At 37.4% G+C, this 13,946-nt stretch overlaps 1 protein-coding gene across 1 annotated transcript in view; it reads right to left on the reverse strand.

Moving 5' to 3' along the window:
• Positions 1-11,949, reverse strand: part of TMEM26 (transmembrane protein 26) — a 34,234-nt gene extending 22,285 nt beyond the window's left edge. The window contains exons 1-2 of the mRNA XM_023536651.1: positions 11,296-11,949; positions 8,078-8,153 (exon numbers count right to left, since the gene is read on the reverse strand). Of these exons, the coding sequence (XP_023392419.1) occupies positions 8,078-8,153; positions 11,296-11,936 (717 nt within the window). The 5' untranslated portion in view covers positions 11,937-11,949. The remainder of the gene's footprint in view (positions 1-8,077; positions 8,154-11,295) is intronic.
• Between the last annotated feature and the right edge of the window lie 1,997 nt (positions 11,950-13,946).

Raw genomic sequence — 13,946 nt, forward strand, 5'->3', positions numbered from 1 at the left:
TGGTATCAGGTGTCTTAGTAAGTCTTTATTTAATGCTTATTAAGCAAATGCTTAAATGCTCGAATGCCTGAATTTATGAACAAAGGAAGAACTGAGCAAATGAAGTGAATGGAGGCTACTGGTATCTACAAGGACCTTTTATTCTCATTTCAAGAGGTCTCGTATAATATCCACCTCGTGGGGTGGTTGTGAAGGTGGAGACACTGTGTGTTATAGGCCTGATATTGTATGTGCTCAATACATGTGAGTCGTTGCCTTATCTAGGCTCAGCTCCGCAAATACACTGACGGCTGAAAGAGGATCCAGAGCATACCCATTTAGAAGACTGTATCTTCATATAACTTACAATCGATCCTGTTTTCAAACTGTGATTCTCAACAGTAAAAACTATTTAAGACTCTTTGAATCAAAGGAAGTTGTTTGTACTGCTGAGGGCATCATTATGCCTAAGTTTACATTCACTATTAAAGCAATTACTGATATACCGTTGCGGTTTGCATGAGCCATTTGCCCATCGTGACCCATAAAATGCTGCACAGTCAGGGCCCTGCCTACCTCTTGGGCTCTGTTGCTGGCCATTCTTCCTCACCATGATCCCGTAGCAGTGCTATCTTTTCAGTTCTGGAAAAAAACTAAGTGCCTTTCTAATTCAGGCCTTCACTCATGCATTCCTCTCCCTTGAAATACCTCTTTCCTTTTCATCTGATTATTTCTTTCTCATAGTTTATCTTAGTTATGTGGGACTCCACACAAAAACTTTCCTTTTCCCTTCAGTCTAAATTACATCTCCTTGTTATTTGTCCTATAGCACTCTTCACTTTTACTCCATATATTTTCAAAGTTTATAATTATATATGCACATATGTATATGTTTGTGTGTGCATACACACAGGGGTGTGTGTGTGTTGTCATCGCTTAATTGTCTCCCAGTAATTCTAACTAACACAAGCACAAGAGCTGTGTCTGTCTGCCCATCATCAAATCCTCATCTCCTTCCACAGTTCCTGGCAGTTGGTGGGCTCCCCACAAATACATAGTTATCTGATAAGACTATGGTTGATTTACAGTTTCTACTTTCTTGCCATTCTGATGCTGGTTTGACTAGAAATTTCTTCTTGAAATATCATCATTTATCAGAAGTTTCACTGAAGGAAACTATTCTTTTCTTGTATGAATTTAATGTTGTTTTGCTACTATGAAAGATTTACTATTTCAAGGTGACATTTTAGCTGTTACTATTTTGAAAGTTTGCCATATTCTTGATTGTGCATTGTCAGTGCAATTCATTTTTGGAACCAAGGAGAATATGAGTTCTAAAAATTAAAAAGTAGGCCTGATCCTACCTTTTCCTGTGTAATTAATCAAATGGCATGCTCTTTCTCAGGAGTTACCAAATCATTTCACTCGTCTTCATGTCTTAATGGCATCAGGAGTAAATATATGCCATGAATTCTGTACGAAGACTAACACCATAGATGGGTCTAGACAACTCAGAAGTAACTTAAACCAGGTTTCTGGATACTAGTTTATAAAAATAAGACATACCATAACAAAAATTGATAAATATATGATTAAATGAATAAGATATGTCTGAGTGGAAAATTTTTACAAAATTTATAATATCCTATTACTAATAAGCTATTTGCCCTTAGAAACTTAGATTTATTATAATACCAATTACCACTATCTTATGAGAATACAGAAGGTGCCCTATGCTAATACTTTATTGCCACATTACTTTGCCTTTGCTCAGCTGTCTTTTCTAAATTAAAACCTTCCTGAAGATATTTTTTCTCTCCACAAAAATTTTTGTTTGTTTGTTTGTTTGTTTTCATTTTACAGCCCTTAGCATACCAATCCTCTCTAAAGTACTCAGCAGGAACATCATCTTAAAGGATTTTTTCTTTGTTTATGTACTTATTTACTAATCAAATATGTTTATAGGTCTTGCTACATGGTAAATACTGCTCTGAGCTCTTAAAGAGCTATACTCACTGTATTTCTTTTCAGTTCATTTCATCCAAAAGTAAAACATTATTTATCATACAAAGTTGTCATTTCAACAAATTATAATGTTTTTCACAAAATGATTGTCATGACATTTAGCAATTTAGCCCTGCAATGGATTATATTTACTTCAACTCACCATTAGTCTAGAATTAGGATTCCATTTTCATCTTTCTAAAAATGACAGTTATTATTGTTTTCTTATTGAAAAAGTGACATTTGTTCATTTTAGAAACATAGAACAATATAAACAAACGGAAGGAAAATTAACCATAATATCACCCACTAGCCTGTTTAGCTTTGCTCTCTGTAAACAATAAGGATTCTAATCCTCTAATCATATATGCATAAATATAAAAATAAGATTTAAGTGAAGCAAAAATAATGTTCCAAAATTATTTTGATGTGAATTGCAATTTTATTTGTATTTAATTTCTCAGTTTTTTTCTACTCTATAAAGGAGAGTAGAGTTGTAAGACTACTAGACCTAAACTGCCTTGAGTGTCCTCAATAAAATTTCTGGAGCACTTTATAATAATAGGTCTACTTTCATGGAAATCAAGGAAGTAGGTCAAGATACCCTTTCATGAGCTTCTAAACCCTGTCTGTCTTCGTCACGTGCACTGTAGACTGCTTTCTCTAAGTGGGCCTTAACATCCACGATTTCTACCTGGGCTGCTCAGCAAGGGCTCTCTTATTTAGTAAGGGGGAAAGAGTGGCCAGAACAACAGCCTCAATATATCATCTACTGCTCTGCAGCCCCTCAAAACTCACCCCATGTTCTTGCAGAATACATAACACCTGAAAGCCTGAAAAACCACAAATCTGACTCCAACCACCACTCAGTGCGATGGAATCATTCTTTACCTTCCCAAGCCCTTGAAGAATGCCCACTTAGGTTTTGTAAAGAGGAAACTAGTTCTGAAGATGAATATTAGGATGTTTAATAATAACTTTTCATTGTTTGTTGTTGCTCACTTTACAAATAAAGCCATAATCCCAAATTATGACATAAATCATTAACTGTAGTATACAATACTTCACTTAATTTAAAACTTTCTAAGAGGACATCTAAAACAAGAACAAACTTTATTAAAATTGAAGTTTCCCACATACAAATCTCAGCACTATGCTTCAGTATGACTAAACTAGTCATAGGAACAAAATCTGCATCAATTTTAGGATCTACATACTATTTTTCTCATAAAATTTCTGAGGCGAAGAAAATCATGACATCTTCTAAATGAATTGGTTCCAACTGAAACCCTGAGCACTGCCATCATGATATTTCCTCAGTCAGAAAAGCCCTTCTCTTTTCTCTCCACCGTTGTAAAACTACAGTTACTTCAAAGGCCAGTAAGTAATCACTTCCAAGAAATTTTCCTTGTCTAACAAGACTACCATACTGATTGTATCTTTATTCTGCAGCCTTTCTGCACTTTTTAACTTAATTTGTGGAAAATTATTTGGTTCTCAGAGTGTTGTTTTATCCTGTTCTCATATAATTGCATATATTTTATATTCCTTCAAGAACACCATCGTAGCACCTACTACGATAAATGATTGTTTAATGAATAAGTGACTTAAGCACTAATGACTACAGAATTTTTAATAGTCTCAGAAGATACAAACGCATTATAGATGTTATTTATGTAAAATTTTAATTCATTTCATTCTATTAAAGATGATGGTATTCATTTTGTTCTGTAGACAAGATTAGTTTTTCACTTCAGGACCAAAAATAAAGATAATCTAGAATTTTCCTCCTCTTCTGTTTTCTTTTAATCCCGTTTTGGTTTAAAAGGATGTCTACTTATGCAAGAGTGTCTTTGAGTCATATCCTTGTGTAGTCTGACCTTTTCTACATTTTGTTTTAAGTTAAATTATCCCGGTGCTCATCAGTAGGTCACCCGAGATTTAACTACTCAATTTTGAAAAAGAAAAAATATTTCGACCCTTTCTACATTGTAGGGAATCCTTGACCCTAAAAATTTATGTAGTTGTACTGTCCTCAGGCAAAACCCAATTTGTTACTGAATGCAGAGCATAATAAATATGTTGATGGAGTTCAACCCTGGGATGGGGAAGCCTTCTCTCGGCTTTGGCTTTTTCATTTTCCAGTAGGAGCAAGGATAGTAGTACCACCTGGGCTATTGTGGGGTGTGAATGAGATCATGCATGCAGCACCAAAGCCCACCTCGATCAATGTGAGCTCTCACCAAATGCTAGGAATTGTTTTTGTGATTTATTAGTATAGTTGTGACCTTAGATTGGTAACCTAGCCTTCCCATGTAGCAAGTCCTAATGATAAAATGGTATAAAGATGTAAACTAACTCATAGGGTCATTGTGAGGATTGCTTAAGAAAATGCATGTGAAGTAGGCTGAGAGCATTGTCAGTACCCAATAATTGATACCTGTCACTGCCTCTATTATTATCATCACCATCACCTTCATTATCATCCTCATTCCTATTATTAACAGGCTGTCAGAAAAGGGCACAGCTATTGCAGGTGGATTAAAACAAGTGCCCGGGACAGGGGGCTCAATCAGGGAAATAAAGAAGCAAAGGAATACTGCAGGAGGTGCCAAGGCTGCCAGGAGCACTGATGGCAGAGAGGACTTCTTTTTTCCCAAAGGATTACTAACTTTTATTTTAACATTAAGTCAGTTGTGCACTAGCTACCACTGTGGTCAGACAAACCAAAGATAAAATATAACCTCCCTTCCTAAACTATCTGTAGTAGGCTTATATTCAGAGAAAAGCGACAAAATTAATCTCCTCCCTGGCATTGTATATTAATAATCTGTATGTCCTTAATATTATTTCAATGTCACTTTCAGAGAAAGTTTATTTTTTGATAACTAGATAAAAAAAACTTTTATTTATTTTTTTAAATCTGGTTTAAAAAAAAAATTTTTAACAAAATGATTTATACACCCCAGGTTTATCTCTCCTGATATTAGGACTTCAGAGGAACTTTGAGAGTAGTGAGGTACATGCACAGGAGGAAAATAATCCTTGCTGTAAAGGTGAATTTTCCATTGTTGGAAAAGAAGTTAAACTATTCAGATTTGTCCTGATGCTGTATGCATAATCAGGCTACCACGATGAGATACAGAAATGCATGAAAATTAGAAGTAGAGATAGATTTATACTGGCTCATAGGAGCTTCCCACACTAATTTTCACTTTGTTTTTCTACCAGTCAAATACAAGAAGTTACAAAATACTATAACCTTAATTTTCTGTTCTAAATGTCTCCGTGGAACACTCATGAAGAAAGCATGGATATTATTCAAAGCTTCTATTTCCTTGGGGTCCCATTCTAAATCCAGACATAATTATTGCTTTAATCCCAAGTCTATTGTTAAATTATATATATATATATATATATATATACACACACACACACACACACACACACACACACACACACACACACACACACATATAATTTGTTAAATTATATATATAATATATATAATTATATATATATCACACACACTCATATATACACACATATATACCAATGTAATATATATATTATATATACATATATATGTGTAGATATCACATATATATGTATATATATGAGTGTGTGTGATATATATATAAAAGTAATATATATATATTACTTTTCTTGGGTGTGAAACATAGTACTAAATCAAGGTAGCATAAGACTCTTCTTCCTAAACCATGACTAAGATAACTAAAAACAAAGTCATTTGCTGGTAACATTCCATGTGTGCTTCCCAAAAGGATGCAAATTAAAGTCACCCTTTTGCATTAAGCTCAAGGCTCAGGAGATAAAATGCATACACGCAAGCACATGTAAAGATAATGAATATTATAAAACTCTGGACACGCTGCAGGCAGCATTGATAAATCCAATGCACAGTGGAAAGTGTTACTGGAATAACTAAAAAGCTAAGGAGAGTTTTCAGAAAATATGTCCAGCAAGTGTGAACAAGGAGAGAAGTAGTCTATCTGCTGGGAGAATTTCCAGTGCCCAAGTCAGCCATGTGGAAATCACGGGTCTTCTTCCAAATCCCTCCATTTCATCCTCTTCGTTATCTAAAAAGATCAGCAGGAGAAGAGTGCTTTTATGTCCCAACTGTCTCTGGCATTTTTATAAACAATTTTGTTGGAGGAAGATATATATAATCAAATACTACAAAATCACATCAAAAAAGTTCTCTTACACTATTCAAAACTTGTTCAAGATCAGACCATATAGTTTCTGTCAAGTCTAAGTTTTTCATTTCTGCTGTTGAAACTTCTAAATACAACTGAGTAATCAAAACAGATTTCATTGAGGTTTTTTTTTTTTTTCCAAAATTGGCTTGAACTCGAAATCAATTTAAGATAGAATCTCTTCTGATTCCTGATTTATCTTTTTTGTTTGTTTGTTTTCATTTGGGAGATACCCAGACACTTTCTAACACATGATGTTTCAAATGGGATATAGTAAAGGTATAAAACTTAGAAGGAGAAAGAATTTTTCTTGGAGGCAAGTGGCATGGAGAGGAGAAGAGACAAGGAAGAGTAGAAACGAAAATTGGTGTTTATCTGTCTTCTGGGAGTATGTCAGAAATGTCCCAAGGCACACTTAATTCTTCCCTCCTGATTTTTTGTCTCTTTGGCTCTTCTCATGTCTAGCTCCTTCTCTAACAGACTCAGTTCAAATGTCTTTTCCTTAGCGAGGCCTCTCTGACTACCCAATAGAAACTTCCCCCTGGTACTCCATCTTTCTTCACAGTTCTGATAATTCATTTATTTACTTACTCATTGTTACTTATTCACTCACTTGTTTATTATCTACTTTATTTTCTGAGTCCCCCTGACTAAAATGTGAATTCTTTCAGGGCAGGATTTTACCTGTTTTATTCACCTCCATATTCTTTGCACTCAAACAATATCTAACACATGTTAGATGTTCCAGATATTTTTGTTGAATGAAGAATGATAAGGCTCTGTTCTTCCTCCAGAGAAATCTGCTCAGGTTTCTCTATGCTCTTGATCCTCAGGATATTCTTTAGCTACACGGCTTTTGCACTCCTGTTTCTTATCCATTTTTCCTGCTACAGCTCAAATGCTATGGATTCCCCTCCTTTCTTACTCTCTCCTCCTCCGCATACTACTTCTCATCACATTCTTTCTCCTCTAAATTGTTAGAGTCTTAATATCCCTCCTCTTCTAATCGCCAACCAAGTGATCCTAAGTAAAATGATCTAAGAGCTTTGTTTTTCAGTTTGCTTATCTAAAAATGGGTAAAAACAGAGAAATAGAATAATGGTAGCTTCTATGAGAATCAAATGTGATAATGTATATAAAACACTTGAACAAGTCTGAACATTAGTACCTTTTAATTTTAAATCTCGAGTGTGTTTGTTTTCTGTTTTCTCAGCCTGCTCATGCAGTGTCTAGCATAGTATCATGTTTACTAATTAGGCAATTCAACAAATAGTTGTCTGATTGAACTTAATAAAGGAAGAGGGAAAGAGAGATAATGAAGAAAGGTGACCAAATAGGTGAAGTATTTTATTAAGTCAATTATACTTACCTTATATTCTTGAAACTCCAATGAAGAAAGCTCAGTGCTTAAAATTCTGTACTTTTGCCAATAAATTCAACTTAGATTTCTACTTTTTCTAACATACAGTCTATTTCCAAGTGAATAGGCTTCAAACGTGTCATAATCTTCATCATTTTTTCTATCTCCTGAGGAATATTTTATCAGTATTGGCTAGAAAGCAACTGAAATACTGTCTTCTGTTTGACTTTACCTAAATGATAATTCACAGATCCATTGGATTGTTGCCCAGACAATAGAAAATAAAATCAAAAATAAAGCAAAAATAAAATCAAAAAATAAAGCAAAATGGTACTACTTTCTATCTTAGAGGGATGTAAGTGAATTTGCAGGTAAAATTAATAAACATTAGATGAAATGGAACAAATTCCACCAGCACACATTTATTGCATTTAACAAGGGGTGTGTTTTTGGCTTACCCTCTCTATCCTATGGAATTCCAGCAAGTTAAACTTCTCCAACTGGCAAATTATCAGTGTTGATGTAATGTTGCCTGTCCCCAGACAGCTGAGGTCAGCAGCTCTAGTTCCATTTTTCTTTCCAAAGGATAGCTAAAGAAACATTCTTTGAACAAGTGTAATATGTTTGTTACGTTTCAAGAAATTTTGTTCACATTTTCCTCTATAAGTTCTGTTTAGTGTTCCATGATTTCTGTAGATTTGATTTTTTTGGAGACCAGCAGCTAATTATAGTAAAAAAGAACAAATGTTCAAACTAGCCCAGAATAGACTAAAAAGAGTCCATGGATCTGATGTTCCAGAAAAGAAAATCTCACCTCATGTGTGTACAGAGTTTAATCCACCTTTCAGGCATTATTTAATTAACCAATTGATATTCACTCTTGGAGAGTTTCTCCTTCTTCATCTTCTTGACTTGTAAACAGGTAATTTATTCAACTGATATGTGGGATAATTCTTTGACAAGTCTTTTAAAAAAAATTGAGACCTTATATGCATAACTTTGTAACCTTATTCTCCTGACAATATATCATGGACATCCCTCTAAATCAATAGCAAAAGTCTAGCTCGTTATTTTTAATACCAGCAAAATATTCTATGGTATGGATATACTATAATTTTCAACCAGTCTATTGATGAATAATTGGGTTGCTTTCAGGTTTATTTTCCTCTAATAAGAAGAAAATTAATATTTTGTACATATGTCTTTACACATGGGTACTTTTGGTTCTATAGGATAGATTTCAAAATGTAAGACCAATGGATGAAAAGATATATATCTTTATTAACATATTTCTCCATATAGATATATATGTAGTAATATTTTCCTATATGGAAGTATGAATATTGCCATATTTACTTTATATGTTTTTTTTAATTTTGGATTTTCTCATGAAAGCATTCTTTAGCACTCAGAAACAACAAAAAATTATGCCTTTGCTTTACCTAGAAAATTTCAACCCAGAAATGAAATATGTCCAAAATAAAACTCTTTTTAATTCTTACCATGTTATATCAGGGATAATTTTCTATACTTTTTTAGCATTCCATCTTCTAATTTCTTCTTCATATTTGTGACAGAATAGCATGAGATCATTGTCCACCACAAAAATTACAATATTTGCAGATTCAATTGCAACATCAATAGAACAAAACATTACTAATCATATTTGTATTTAGATCATTTACAAAGAATCATTTGTCCCTGAAATTTTATAGTAAGCCAAATCTATCAATTTTTTCTTTGCTTATTTTCAAATGTTAATCTAGTTATTGAGCCAGCAAGATTTTTGTGAATTACTGCTATAATATACAATATTCATCATGGGCCTGTTCTGAAATAAAGGTGAGAATTTTTTTTAATACTTTTTGTCTCTGAGCCAATGGTTTACTGACCAGTCCCTCAAATAAAGTTGCTTGACTTATACAGACAGAAAATGTGTCCAGTTGACACAGAATATTTTTAATAACAAGAAAAAAGAGAAACCCTAGAATCTAGAAAAGACCATTTCTTTTTTATTCATTGATCATCAACATATGTTATTTCATTTAATTCATAACAACATATGAGATAAGTATTTATTGGCTTCAGTATTTCTATACAACTGGAGTGGAATTTTGACTTAATATGAACCAAGGACTTTGGTCTACTTTTGGAGAGGGAGGGGAGACATTTCAGGGCCTGCTGACCTAGTCCTTCTTATGAGGTTGACATTTCTCTCAGAAGGTCTGATGGTTCTAGGCAGAACTACCTTCCATGGAACAGTTTTCAGCCTCAGACTTCATCCTCTTATTACAGAAGATATTTTCTAACCTAGTATATTAAAGCCATTCAATAAAATCTAAATCAATTTCACGTTACCTGCTAGGTGCATACTTTTCTCTCCTTTAGTTTCTTTAAATCTAAGGCTTATTTGGGAAGCTAATACCATTTTTCTTTGAGATTTCCAAAAGGCACACAGAAAAACACCTTAATTCTCTCCTGCTTCATAAATTAATTGTTCATAGGGGAAGGGGATTGGGGAGGGGCAGTAACATTCTAGTCCTTACTATATTAAATTAAGATTCCACTTGAATATATTTTTCACTAGTAATTCTAGAAATTTTTCAACAGTGGAAAATTTAAGCAAGATTCACATTATTTTAAGAGACAACACATTCACTCTCTTGCACTGTCATGAAATACACCGACTTTTGTAGTTTAATATGCAAAACTGTAGGTAGAGAGGATTTTTTTTTTCTTAATATGGTGGCTTACTCTAATTTCATCCTATGCGTAATTCTTGAATTGCCTAATATTTTCTTTCTCATAGCATTAGGTAGTTTTTAAAGTATTGACATCTGTGAAAACACAGCCTCACTCTTTCTAAAAATTAATACAGGAGAGGCCTAACTTAGAGAAGTTTGGGCTACACATCTACTGGGAGTTGAAGAATGGAGGTGGAGGCTCTTTGGAAATGTCAAGAGAATCCTTTTCTCATTTCTTCTATTGCCATTCAAGTCTTTGGGGGAGGAAATAAAGCATCATGCAGAGCGTGTAGTTTTTGCAGGTTGAGATTAAGTCTGAACCACTACTTGCTGGTCCTTACACCAGCGTCGCGCCGCAACCCGTCTTTGACGAGATGGGCTGACCATTAACTAAGCTCTGAAGCAACCAACCCTAAACACTTGAAGCTGGTGTCATGCCAGGGCGCCAGGGGCTGGAAGGAAGTTAAACGGCTAAAACCACCGCTGTGCTGCGAGGGGCTCCTAGCCCTTCATCGCTGCCGGATGTACTCAGGCTCTTGCCAAAGTCGCTGATGCCCAGCGAGGGACGTTCCCATACCTGCATGCACGTAGAGTAACCGTGCACACCCACACGCCCCAAATTCAGAAAGCAGCGCACGTGACACCCTCTTGCCCCACGATTCCCTCATTTGGGGCACTTTCTGCAGAGCAGGCAAGCGCTTCCCTTCTTTTTTCTCATTTTCCAAGTTACCAAAGCTGGGACCGGGTGACGCGTGGCTGTGACTCGAGCCTTCCTAGTGTTGCCCGAGGACTCTGAGACACTCCGGCGTGCCCAAGAGACGCGCAAGCATCTCGCGCTCCTTTGAAGCTATCGGAGAGGACAAAGAGGGTCCGAATCCGAGTAAAGAGTCAGCGGGCTGCGAGGAGAAGGGTTCTCGGGCTGCCTGTGAGTGCCATAGAGGACAGTACCGGGGAACTCCGCGCCCTCCCTTTCCCCGGGTGCGCTCACCATTTGTAGCCTCTGCCACGCTTGAACTTGAGGGTGAGAGCAGTCTCCAAAAGGAGCAAGAGGTTGAGCAGCGCGAGCAGCCAGTACCTTGGCTCCTTCTTCACCTCGGTCACTCGCCAGACTCCAACCAGCGAGTGCAGCACGAACAACAGCCGCGTGGCCAGGGCGTTGAACAGGATCAGTCCCTCCATGCCGGCCGGCACCTTCTGCCCTCCGCCCCTCACGCGCGCGGGGCAGACCCCGCCAGGAGCACCCCAGCCCGCCGGTGGGCGGGAACGTGACAGCTCCAAGACCTGCGGCTGCTGTCGTCTCTCCTCACCCTCCCGCGCATTTAGACCAGGAGAGAGCGTCTCGCCCCTCCCCCAAACTTCCTGAGAACTCGTCAAAGAGGAGAAAGAGAATCTAAATCCAGCTTTTCTAGACTGCTGGGCTTTCCCGGGAGTCTCGGGCTCGACGCCCGTGCTCCTGGGCGTTATTCTCCAGCGCTGCCCATCCCCCTCCCAATCCCAGGAGCCAGCCTCCCTCCCTAGGCCTCCATGGAGTCCCTCCAAGAACTTCCTCACCCCAAGAGAATGGAAAGAGGAGGGAGATGGAGTGAAGGCCAAGGTGTTGCATAGATAGATGCTACTTATCTGTGGCATCTCCTCCTTGATTTTCCACTGAAGTACTTTAATTCACACTTTTTTTCCCCCCAGGAACTGGGCTCTCATGGTGACTAAGCTGGGAAGGAGGAGGGCCAAGGAATTCGCTGTCCAAGCAGTTTTAGAAATGCGGTTCCTGCACACTTTTCAAGAATTAAAACTTCCCAGAACTAGAGGAAATCACACACGCTGGGCTTTCATAGGGCTCCCTGCATTCATTTAGTGAAAGAGTTGCCCAAGTCACTTCTACGCTTTGGGCACAATGTTATTAAAGCAAAAGATATTCTTTATTATGTCACCCCCCACCCTCATTCCACCACCTCTTCCAGTTTTTGTTTTTGTTTTTGTTTTCTGTTTTTTTCCTGAAAGCATATAGGGTAGCAGGACAAGACTGGCAGAGGGACAATTGAGGGAGGAGATAAAAGACAGAGTTAGGAGTCCGATTAGGAGAAATTCATGGAGCAGGAACTGCACCTTGAGGTCAATGACTAATAAATTAAACTCCGGTCTTTCCAGCATCCAAAGCAGAGAGGAAACTGAAGTCAGGCTTTCCCAAAATATCTTCATGATTTTTGTTTTCATGTTTGGTCTCCTACCACCTGTACCACTATTTATTTAACATTATAGTAGGCTACAGATGGAAGGTAATTACAAAAATAAACAAAATGGATCTAAGTTTCGAAAATCTTGCTAGATATTAATTACTGCTTTCCAAGGCTTTGTGCCGCAGTATCCCTCTTTCTGGGAAGATAAATGCTGCTCATATTACTACCGAGCAGGAATGCTCTCTTGACCACGTTAGTAAAATTGAAGGAAAAATGAAAAAAAGGATATCTTTCTTGGTTAGGTTTATTCAACTTAAAATCATACCATACCTTTCTTAAAATTAGGTTGAAAACTGAATTATGTGGCTAATGTCTTCTTAGGTGAAAAAAAAAAAATCCAGCTGCTTAGGAGAAGCTCTGCTATTTCTGGCACTGTGAATAAGGAGAAATTTTTCTTTTGTCTGTGGGTCTTCATTCTTTCTTATCTTACAGGAAACCTAGGAGTGATTTTCTGAGGCTGCTTATTACAGTACCCTTCAATGTAGGCTAATGACGCAGTGACCAGTGACCACACACTATTCAATGACACACAAGAGCACGGTAGACTAGTTGGTTCAACATGAGGTCGTGTGGTGTGGACATCGGAGCCCTAGCATCCAGCCAACTGGCTGCCTCGAACTCTGGCTCAGCTGCTTAGCAGTGTTGTAACCCCAGTTTGTACCTCAGTTTCCTCATCTGTAAATGGGGGACTAAGCCCATGGATTCATAGGGCCATTGCTGGGGATCAAATGAGTTAATCCATATAAAGCACCTGGTAGGTAAGGAGTGCTTGGTAAATGGTAATTATTACCTGGACCAAGAACGTTAGTCCAGAAGAGCCACTCTTTGATTATCCAAGACAAGTAATAGCAGGAGTGGAGCAGATAAATATGGCATTCCTAAGGCTTGTCAAACCCTCCAGCTGAGCACCACCAGGAATATATCTGTCACTGAATAACTGAGGTTATTACTCTCTTAGGAAGAACACACGCCATGGAGAACCTCGGGGCATCTTAGGAAGAAGGTGTTAGAAAGGTTAGAAAGGACTAATTTGAAAGTATTTGGACTTGTGTTAGGTGATTTTAGGAGGGCTTAAGAAAGTAGGGCTTTGCTCTAATTGGATGTGATCAGGAAGTGGGGTCAATTTTATGATTGGGTGTCTTAAGAAAGCTTTAGATAGAGGAATGTTTGTACATTTTTGTGTTTTGGACAACATTTATGTTTTTGTCTGTGTTCAGACGTGATTGCAGAGTGGTCCTCTTTTTGTCTTAATCCATCGTACCACAGAGTGGCCTTCCTTGATGTTGATGCTTTGTGAAATTTTTGTGTTCAACAGAGGAGTATGAAGGCCTGGTTGATTGTACCACACCAGTTGCCTGCTATCAGAGGTTGCTTTTCTCTTTCTCAGACTCCTGTGAGGGCTCTC

This window comes from Pteropus vampyrus, unplaced genomic scaffold (genome assembly GCF_000151845.1).
Source record: "Pteropus vampyrus isolate Shadow unplaced genomic scaffold, Pvam_2.0 Scaffold165, whole genome shotgun sequence".
NCBI lineage: Eukaryota > Metazoa > Chordata > Mammalia > Chiroptera > Pteropodidae > Pteropus > Pteropus vampyrus.